The sequence below is a fragment of the Vitis vinifera genome, chromosome 3, assembly GCF_030704535.1.
Source record: "Vitis vinifera cultivar Pinot Noir 40024 chromosome 3, ASM3070453v1".
NCBI classification, from domain to species: domain Eukaryota; kingdom Viridiplantae; phylum Streptophyta; class Magnoliopsida; order Vitales; family Vitaceae; genus Vitis; species Vitis vinifera.
In genome coordinates this window covers 591162-602356 of record NC_081807.1, presented here as the reverse complement: position 1 = coordinate 602356, position 11195 = coordinate 591162, and the positions used below count along the sequence as shown (strand labels likewise).

The window sequence follows — 11195 nt, the reverse complement described above, 5'->3', positions numbered from 1 at the left end:
GAGCTTGGGTTTATGAATCAAAGTATGATCCCCCCGTTTTAGTTTTGCTTGATGATGTAGAAACTCCATGCCTAGGAAATGTGCTTTTAACAAACTGTGTCTCCAGTCATGTAAATATTCATTGTTCATGAGACTTCTCATGAATTGAAGTTCTAGCAAATAGATTTACGGATTGTTTGACCATTTTCTTATCTGTAGGACAACATCGGAGTAAACATTATGCATTTGTGGTGATTTCAGGCGATTACAATTGAAACTTAAGATGCATTGGTTAATAATGACTGATCTCATCTGCAGGAAGTTTATTAGGTGGCTAAAAAGTACTTGTAATGAACCAAAAATAGTCTCCATGGCTATAGGCTTTAACACATCGAGAGAGAAATGCATATTCAGCACTCCATTGTCTTCCTTTCAATCTGATTTTTTTTGCAAGTGCAGCAGCTTAGTAGACGTAGCCCTTGACGAACATTCCCTTCTTTGCCTCCTCTGACTCTCCTTCGCCAGTGTACTTCCCGAGCTGAGCAAGAGAGTTGGCCTTGGCACGGATCAGCAAAGCCTCTTGAGCCTCCTTCACGCTCTCAGGCCTTCCTCCCCATGTCTTTAGGCAAGTGTTCTGGAGGGCCCTGGCATACGAGAATGACACGTGCCATGGGTTGGGGCCTTGGTTCATTGCGTTCAGGTTCAGGGTGGCTTCAACTTCAGACTGCCCACCAGACAAGAACTGCTCCACAGGAACAAGAAAGAAGTATATTAGTGCATGACATGCTGTCTCAGAACCCGAAAAAAAAATGCTGAAAATGGAGGATGTTTTCTGGCACTAACCATGATCCCTGGAACTGCCGGAGGAATTCTCCTTTTGAGGAGCTTGAGGGTGTAGTCTGCGACCTGTTCTGGGGTCGCCCTGTCCTTGCATTCTGCTCCAGGAGTGACCATGCTAGGCTTGAGAAGGATACCCTCAAACATCACATTGTTCTCAGCTAGGTAGAAGAAAACCTCAGCCCACACCTTCTGAGCCACCTCAAAAGTCCTCTCAATTCCATGCTCTCCATCGAGCAAGATCTCTGGCTCAACAATTGGCACCAGCCCGTTGTCCTGAATCGCCAAAATACCAAAATGTTCTCACTTAGTCACACATCCAAAGTTGGAGTAACTAGTAATTAGCCTTTTTGAGTGGTTTCCTTACCTGAGAAATGGCAGCATAGCGAGCAAGTCCCCAAGCTGCTTCCTTCAGTGCCAGGGCAGATGGGCCATTGGGAATGCTCACAACAGTACGCCTAACCCCATAAAAAAGAATACAAGTTAACAAGCCAGCTTAGCTGAAAACCAGAGACACCATCCGCTAGAAAAACCTGAGTTAGGAATCATACCATTTGGCGAAACGAGCACCCTGCTGGTAGTAAGCAGCAGAGCGGGAGGCAAGGCCATCAAGACCTTGGCACCAGGACTCATCATTGGAGCCAACCAGGGGCACAAGACCCTGTTGTTCTCATCATCAAATCCATAAATTAGTACTATTCCCCCACATATACACTTCAAAAACCATAGTATAAATCAAGCTTACCTTGTCAACTTTAATACCAGGGACTATTTTCTGCTCAACAAGCACATCAACCATCTTCTTCCCATCAGTGGTGGATTGGTAGAGAGTCTCCTCAAAGAGAATGGCTCCAGAGATGTGGTTGCCTAGCCCTGGGACTGTCACTAGGAGAGTTCTGTATGCCTGCCTGTTGGCCTCAGTGTTCTCTAGCCCAATCGATGCCAGACGCTTCCCACAGGTGGCGTTGGACTCATCCATGGCGAGAATTCCCCGTCCGGGTGATGCAATTGTTTTCTGCAATCCAAAAACATGTAACACATTTTTAGTACATTTATCTCATGGACACATACAAAAACTTTGGTTACTGGTATTCAAGTGCACACCGCAGTCTTGACAAGCTCATCTGCATAGGAACCAGCCCGGATTGTGAGCCCTGATGGGGCTGTTGGGAGGCACCGGATGACGGACACAGAGCTCTGGCGAAGAGTCTGGCCCTTCACCCAATCAGACTTGTCTAGGACTGGTGATGACTTGAGGAGAGATGGAGCTGCTGATGCCATTGTGTCTACTGCAGAGAGCAGCTCGGCCAAGCTCTATAAATCTTATCTCCTCACACAAGCTCTCTCCCTCTCTTTACCACACACACAATTTATATAAACATGCAGCCCATATAGGCTACTATCAAAAGATGTCTCATTTGAGGCTATGATGCATCCTCTAGTAGCAGCTTGCCATTTGGACGATAATTTGCTGATGTGGTGGGTCTCGGTCGTGGGCGAAATCAGGCGATTTTTTCCCACCTTAAAATAAATTTAGTGAAAAAAACCATGATTTTTTTCTTCTTTGATTACTAGACAGATGTGTCACACTCACTGCATCGGGGTCCAAATGAGTCCAAGCGAGGGTAGGTTTATGGGAGATTCCACTTGAAAGTAAATATGAGGCTGAGTTTTCTCTCCTTTTTGTCTTGTGTTTCTTTGATTAATGACCATGGTTTCAGCCCCAAGATTTTGATGAGATTGTGATTGTCGTATGGACGGTTGATGGCTCGCCAGGTCAGCGAATTCCATGTGATTGATAGGGGATTTTTTGTGCCACGTAAACTGGGTGGGCCCTTCGCAAAGCCCACATCAAGTGGAGTGGAATTGACAGGCCCAGAAAGACCAGGATGTGTGGTCATCGTTCATACGTGGTACTCCCTTCTAGAAATGACTACAAGACTGGCTTCAATATGGCTGAGAGATTAATACCCACAAAATGACCAAAATCCTAGGGGACGAGTTTTTGGGTTCCTTCCAAGATCAACGGGAAACCGAAGCCCAAGCCTAAGCCCCAGAAAATATGATTCCAAAGGTGCAACCTCGGGCCTTGATGTTTACTGCAGGATTGGGCCAACCTCGAATGAGGCCCGAATCTAAACGCTACTTTAACATTCGAAGCCCATTGACCCACCGTTAATCAGGCTTCCGGGATCTAAAGTGAAAGGATGAATAAGTGAATAGCCAGTTTGACTAACCCAACAACTTTTGGGTCTGCTTAGCCCTTTTTTGCTGGTCTCCAAGAGCCTAACAGTCTTGGATAACAACATTTAAAAAAATTTCTTTCAACACCCCATTTTTAATATTTTTAAATTAAATTTTATATCCAGTGTTTTATTTTTAATCATTTTTCGTATTTATATAATTATTTTTTAAAAAAATCAATAAAAAATAGGTAAAAATAACTAAAAGATATTATTTGAAAACATTATGGGCCTATGTTGGTCGGTGTTTTCAAGAACGGTTTTCTATTCTTGAAAACAAAAAATACTAAAAACTTATTTGGTTGAGAAATTTGTTTTTATTTTTCTCCGTGTTCTCAAAATGGTACTTTTTAGAGAACAAAAAAAATGGTGTTTTGCCTTTTTTTTTACTGTTTATAGAACAAAAAAAAAAGGCATAAAAAGAACATCTGTTCTTCGTGTTTTTTTTTCAAATCTGAGTTTTTTTTTTTTTTTTTATCATGTGTTGTTATTTTTTTTTATTTTTCCCGTTTATATTTTCCTGTTTGGATGCTGAGAAAAGTGGGGAACGAGAATGAAAATACAAAAAAAAAATTCATGATTTTTTCCATTTCTCAGTTTTGATTTTTCTTGAGTTGTTTTGTTAAAAGAAAAAACAAAAAAACTTGCTTAAGGACATGGAAGAGAAAGAAAAGGAGTGGCTTTGAGAGGGTTTTGTTGGTGACTTTTTCTCAATTTTGAAGAAGATGAGAGACGACTAAGGGTGAGGGTAGTCATTTGTAAATAAGGTAATAATATTGGGTAAACACTTTTCTCAATAGTGGAATGGGCTGAGATATTTTGAAGGGACATGGTTGGTAAAAAATAGAAAATCATAAATAAAGTGCAAATTTCAAAGCATATTAGGTGGTAAAATCTATTGGTCAACCCAAGCAAAAAACACCATCTTCAGTCATGGGATCCCTTGGAAAGTGACCATCTCCTTCCTTGCACTTATTTTCATGTGCTATTTATTTTATTTACAAGCTTATTATGTGAAAATTAGTTGTAAAAATTAAATTAATTCTTTTAAAAAAAAATTATCTCTTCTTAATAAAATATACTATAATTTTTAATACAATTAAAGATTAAATCAAGAAAAAAATTGTTAATAAAAATAATTTTATCATATTTGATTTATTTTAAAAATATATAAAAAATATTTTTATTTTAAAATTAATAAAAGAAATAATTTTTTAATTTAAATTAACTGTGTATCTAAAAAATATTTATAAATTCATAATATAAAGTTATTTGAAAAAAACATTTTATTAATTGGAAAAAAAAAACATATTTCAAACATATTTTTTGTTTTACTTGTTCTAAAAAACTTTTTTATCAACTCAACCAAACATAGTTTTTTTTTGTTTTTGAGAACAAAAACTGTTTTTCAAAATTCAGTTCCCAAACACAATTTTTTTTCTAAAAACACCAAAAACTGTTTTTCAGAACAATTTTCAAGAATAGCAACCAAACAAACTCTATATTTTCCATTTTTAAGAACATAAAATAATTATTTTGTGAAATGTGTTTTTCTATTTTTTTTTTAGAATAAAAAATTATTCTAAAAACCAATTTCTAAATAACATGTATTTTTTTTTTACTACAAGGAAAAAATATCACCAATCAAAACATGTCCTTGATTTCATCAACCTTTTTGCTTTGTATCTTACTAGTGAGTTTATTACTTTGTAATCTCCTCCAATTTTTTAAATCCTAAATCCATATGTTTGTACCCTAATTTAACTATTTATATTTTTCCATTACTTTTTTCTCATTTTGTTCAATTCTATGCCTTCTTTAGAAAATAAATAAATAAATAAGTCCAATAATGAATAGGCAGGCTAAAATAGGCAATCCAATATATTTAACCCAAATTTTTTAAACCAATTTGTCTCATATTTTATTATTTTCATAAATTTCAATTATCGATGTTTTGTAGATCTCCAATGGGTGGAGTGTCGTAAATAACACTTTAAAAGCTAAAATGAGACAATTCAATATATTTCACCCAAATTTTTAAAATCAATTTGTCCCATATTTATTTTATTTCATTCAAAAGAAATATTTATCATTTGACTTAATTTTATTTCTCTAGACGTTGACACAAAGAAAGATCATGGTGTTGAGCAACAATTTAGGGTTCTATATATTCTTCATGCATTGAAGATACTAACAATGATCCAAAGGAAGCCAAGCCAAAGTGTTGTGAAATAGAGGAACAAGACATTTCTTGAGAAGATTAGGTGGTTGATCGAAGTCAATTATATTTTTCCTTTTTATATTTTGAGGTGGTTGTGAAATAGGGATGAAAGTATAAGAATGGTTGGACTTCACATAAATATCATATAAAAATTCTAAAAAAATGATAAGAAAAAAAAAAATTACTACAATTTTACATGAAATTTTAATAAATGATAAAAGATTGACAACATATATATTAAATTGATATTTTTTATAAACTATAATATTGGATAAAAAGAAATGTATTATGATATCATATGAATTGAAGTATGTGTGATTGTACAAAGTATTTTGATTTTTTGAATTAATTTTCGCTTTCTCCTTTTGTTGTATTTGAATATATATAATTTTAAACATATATATATATATATATATATATATATATATATATATATATATTTATTATTATTTTTTTCATTTCATTTTCTATCCCTATAAAGACACTAACAAAAGTTCAGGAGTTTGGAAGTTGATTTGGTCATGAGCACTATTATTTTGCCGTGGGGATATGAAAAATCCTTTTCTAAAGATATATTTTAATGTCCAATATCAATCCAAATGTTGTGAAAATGAGGGACAAAGCTTTTATTCAAAAGATCACCTATTTGAAAGAGATAGATTTGAATAATCCAATTGTCTATGGAATTATAACGTCTGTTTAAAAATATTTTCAAAAAGTAATTTTGAAAAACAATTTTTAAAAGCAACTGTTAATTGCTTTGGGGAATGAAAGTAAGATCTTAAATATGAAAAATGAATTTTTCTGACTTGTTAGGTGGAATATAATATGACTTATTTCCAATAATAAAGTTTTTATATTCTTAATTATTGTTTATAACATTATTCAAAAAACTTGAAAACCCATAAAAAAAAAATTTATTTATTTTTAAAATAAATTTTCATAAAATTATTTTTTCTAATACTTTGTTAAATATGTTTTCTAAATATAAAATTTAATACTTAATATCTATTTGATGATGTTCTCAAAAATATCTTTTCATTATTTTTAAAAATAAAATTTTGTTTGAAAACCAAAATATAAATAATTTTCTTTATTTATTTTTCATACAAATATTATACACCACTCCATAAAAAACTATTAAAAACCCTTCAATTTTATTTTAAAATTTTACCTATTTTCATTAAATATTTTAAAACATATTTTTATTTTTATTTTTAAATCCAAATAACGAAAAACTGTTTTCCACCGTTGATTTTTATATTAAGGATGATCAAAAGGATGAGGACACACTGTAAAAGCGCGCCAACGCAAGCTTTGAGCGCACACAGTAACGGTTAAAGTGCAGACTACCTCCAGCATAGCAGATATTTTGAGGCACAAAAAATATCTATGTCGATCATTACACAATGTGTGACGTGGCTGCGTGTCACTTCTTGACACGTGTAAAACTTTCGACAGCTGGCGGCTTCTCATGTACCCCGCCTCTCTCCCCTACATCTTCCTTGTAAACATAAATGCTTTTGTAAAATTGGAGAGTTTCAGCGCCACAGCCATGGATGCTCCACCGAGTTGGCAGACCGCCGGACTCAGCCGTGGAGACTCAACTCAGTTTCTTGACCAGGAAGCAACCTCGAGACTGGTAAAAAAAATGCTCTTTCGGCTTTTCCTAAATATTCATTGCTTTTTTGGGGATTAGTGTATGATATTATTCTTTAATCTAGGTTTCTAAAAGGCTAAATCGTTGGATAGTGGTAATAATAAGCTCAAAAATCTGTATTTCTGATTTCTACTACTGATTTTTTTTCAAAGCAGAAGAAATTGATGTTGATTTTTACTCGGATTTTCCTGAGAAAATGGAGGTAGATTTGTAGGGCTGTTTGGTAGTGGAAATGATTTTTTTTTTTTCATTTTATATATATATATATATATATATTTTTTGCGTTGTTCATGGGGCATTTCAGTTGATTATGTTAGAGGGTTTTGTGATTGAATTTGATCAGTTTCCAATTCTTTGAATTTTATTTTTGATTTTAGTTTTTTACTTTCTATTGATAAATCCAATGCTCTCCTGATATTTATGTTTTCTTGAAGCCTTTTTGTGTAACTGTCTCATAGCAAAGTTTGGTGGCTAAGTAGCTGAGTAGTCTTTGTAAACTATTCTTGAAAACAATTTTTGGATTGTTTCTTTTCAAAGTTGTTTTTAGAATAAAACTTAGGTATTTTTTAGACGTTTTTTTTAGAATAATTTGAAAAGTTTTGTATTATATGAAAATGCATACTATAAGAATAAATTGATAAAATTGTTTTTCATATTTGAGTTTTCAAATAGAATTTAATTATAAATTTTTTTAAAAATTACAAACTCTTCACAAATTCTATTGTTGAAAACATTATTAAACAGAAATTATATGTGATATGTCACAACAGATAAGGAAGGAAGAAAGTTTTTGATGTTATATAAGTATGAACTTATTTTAAAGGTGTAAAGACTTTTGGGTTCAGACAATATCTATACAGTTGAGTGTGAGTCGTTACAAATGGAATCATAGTCGATCCCCGACCCTGGTGTGGGGATTTGTTTGGTCTCGTAAGAAATGTTCGTCTATTTGGCCCTACAATCCTATGGGATATAACGAAGACGTTGTGTTTGTAATATACCACATCGGATATGGGAAAAAGTTTCTAATATAAGTATGAACTCCGTTTAATCATGTAAACACGTTTTAAAACCATGATAGTTTTTTTAGATCCAAATGGGATAATATCTACACGATTGAGTGCAGGTCATTATAGCTTAAGCTGAAACTGGTTAATTTTGCATCTTCAATCCTATATAAGGATTTAAGGTAAATGGGAAAACCATGTTGGGTATGGTTGCTTACTTTAGTTTTTTGCTAGGTTGTTTACTATATCCTGAAAATTAGTTATTCTTGTTTGTGTTGAGTTATTATATAAAGATTAAATAATTTGAAAATATATGAGCTTTAAAACATAAAAATCATTTTTCTTAGTTTTTTTTCCCTATATCGAAACATAGGATTAAAGTCATCTGGTTCTTCTCCTGGTAATTGCATACTCTAGGAGGGTGAAGAGACAGACCCTTTGTCTACAGAATGGACAGATGAGAAGCATAGTCTGTATCTCAATTCCATGGAAGCTTCATTTGTTAACCAGTTATACGATTCTTCTAATCTTCTTGGTTGGCCGCCGAGAAAATGGAATCCATCAGAGTCACAACCATCCTCACAGAAGGATTGCAACACCTGCATTTCATCTGGCCAGGTCTGAACTGTTTGCTGTGTTGCCTTCTCCATTCTATATATCTCTTGCTTTAACTTTGTTTCATTCCTTTCTGTTTTTGCTTTCCAGTTCAAGGTTCTTCGAGGTGGGTCGTGGCAGAAGATGGAGTGTGTAAGAGCTGAAAATAAGCGGCATGATGATCTTCAGTCAGATCCATGGATCAGGCATTTCAGATCTTCAAGAAGAGGCCAAGATCCAGGATTGCCGTTTCTTCAGGAGAATGCTGCTTCCACAAGTAAGGCAGTGAAGCAGAAAGGGAAACAGGCTGTGTCTTGCGGAGGAGATTCCACTTCAAGGCAGTTTCTGTTGTGGAATTCTCTCTACCATCGGGACTCAGTTGGCAGCAATATAGGTAGTTCTCTCTTTTCACCTCTCTTTTTAAAATACGTTATACTGTCGCCAAGAGTTCACTGCATATATGGTGTTAAAAGCTTCGAATATGGAACATCACAATCACCTTTGATAAAATGTTGTTATTCTTGTCACAAGAGTCAGGATTGATTCCGATACCATTGATAACAACCTACTATGTAGATATTGTTTCCTTAATAATTCTAAGGCTTTAAAACACGTTTTTACAATTAAAAGAATCTCTTTATATATATTGCATTACGAGCTTCTTCCCTTAACCGTGAAATACTATCCCTGGTTGTTCTTTATGGGATTGTGGGCCACTTTATGTAAGACGGACAAAAGTTCAATGTCCCACATCAACTAATTACTAATGTTGGTTAAGTCTCATACGTGAGACTACCTTTATTTCCCATTTGCTAATTAAGCATTTGGAAGTGAACGTGATCTCATATCATTTGGAATCAGAGAGAGGTTGAAAGTCCGATATCCCATATCTATTGATTATTAATATTGGTTGGGTCTTATATACGAGGTTATCTCTACTCCCATGAGCATAAGTCATAAGTTTTGGTAGTGTGTAGTCCCGCATGACATTCAAATGCTTAAAGCTTTATATATATATATAGACACACACACACATGCACGAGGTTATCTTTACTCTCATGAGCTTAAGTCATAAGTTTTTGGGAGTGTATGTAGTCTCACATGACACTAATATACTTAAAATCTTGTACCAATCTCACAGTTGAAGATCGACTCTAACCCTTTATAATGACCCGCTCTAATGTGTTGGTTGGGCCTTATATGCAAGGTTACCCCGTAGCGCGCATAAGCATAAGCTTTTGGGAGTGTATGTGGTCTCCAATGATACTCAAATACGACAACTCTTTATAAGAAGCTGCTCCATTTTGTGTAGATATTTATTCATTTGGAACAAAACTAATGTCATTGTTTTGCCACAAATGCAGTCAAAACACTTCAAATGCCAGCATATTTCGTTGTTAAATGAAATCATTTTGAACATTTTGGATCTTGCAGAGGTCTCAGGTCAGAACTTTATGGACGATGAAATTGAAGGCAGTCCAAAAAGGATGAAGACACGAGGCGATTGATCAACTAGTGTGAACTGATCACAGTTTATCTTCACCCCATGGTTTCTTCTACTCCATCCATCTCTTTCCAGTACCCAGTAAAGGATCAGTGAGTTGAAATGGAGGAAATCGGTGACTTATTCCATCTGAATTTCGCCATGGATGAAGAATGTGTGGTCACTGTTCTTATTCTTCCTCTCTTTTCTTTGATTAATGCTGTACGTGAAAACTATTGTTCTTGTTTGGGAGGATATTAAAAAATTATAGATTTTTTTTTTTAAAATATATATTTATGTGATTGGATTGCATCTACTTATAATAATTTCTTTTTAACTTTATCTTGTCAAAATTTAAATGATAAATAAAATATTATTTTAAATTAATAACAAAAAAATGTTTATCTTTCTAACAAATAAAATAATATATGATATAATTAAATTTGATATTTTTCTCTTAAAATCATTTATAAATATATGAATTGAATATTTTTATATATACTAATATAAATTATAAATATTATAAAATACTTAATTAAATAACTTAAGCTTTATTATGTAAGATAAAAGTTGACATGTCACCAAGCTTAAGATCCTTGTCAGATCAACATCCATGCAAGTGTTTTTAGGTCTCTAATTTCTGAAGGAAAGAAATTTGAAAAGAATTAAAAAATAAATAAATAAAATATAGAGAATTTGCCTTCCTACGTATCAAAATGAAATTAACTTAAAAAGGGAAATAAGAAAATCGTTTTAAAATAAAAATTAGGAGAAAAAAATAGGAGAGAAGAAATTTGTTTTTCAATTAAGTTTATTTTTAAAAGAGTTTAATCTCAATAAGGAGTAAAGAGTCTTTTTGCTATTTTTTTTTAAAAAAATACTTTTGGCTTACAAAATATTAAAAAAAATTAAGTATTTGTTAAAATTTTGAAAAATTATCTATAATGTTAAAAAAAATGATTTGTAATATTAAAAAAATAATTTATAACGTTTTCTAAAAAAAATATTTTATAAATGATTTTTCTAAAAATAATTTTAAAAAAATATTTATATTAAAAATACTTCAAATAAAAATATTATCAAATATATTCTAAAAACAATATTTTTAAGATAAAAAATTTTAAAAAATAATAATAATATTAGGCGGAGATTAGGATTAAGTGTTTGTTTT

At 32.9% G+C, this 11195-nt stretch overlaps 2 protein-coding genes across 2 annotated transcripts; one reads left to right on the top strand and one right to left on the bottom strand.

The window, feature by feature from the left end:
• Positions 1 to 267: 267 nt before the first annotated feature.
• Positions 268 to 2202, bottom strand: LOC100262354 (probable fructose-bisphosphate aldolase 1, chloroplastic-like). Its single transcript, XM_002267690.5, has 6 exons — positions 1921 to 2202; positions 1562 to 1831; positions 1368 to 1477; positions 1184 to 1274; positions 823 to 1092; positions 268 to 721 (listed from the first exon to the last, which is right to left on the bottom strand). Exons 1-6 carry the CDS (start codon positions 2095 to 2097, stop codon positions 443 to 445), a joined length of 1197 nt encoding a protein of 398 aa, XP_002267726.1. The 5' UTR covers positions 2098 to 2202; the 3' UTR covers positions 268 to 442.
• A 4464-nt stretch (positions 2203 to 6666) lies between these two features.
• Positions 6667 to 10340, top strand: LOC100255572 (cold-regulated protein 27). The gene is made up of 4 exons (XM_002275271.5): positions 6667 to 6922; positions 8365 to 8565; positions 8653 to 8935; positions 9976 to 10340. Exons 1-4 carry the CDS (start codon positions 6755 to 6757, stop codon positions 10047 to 10049), a joined length of 726 nt encoding a protein of 241 aa, XP_002275307.3. The 5' UTR covers positions 6667 to 6754; the 3' UTR covers positions 10050 to 10340.
• Positions 10341 to 11195: the final 855 nt, after the last annotated feature.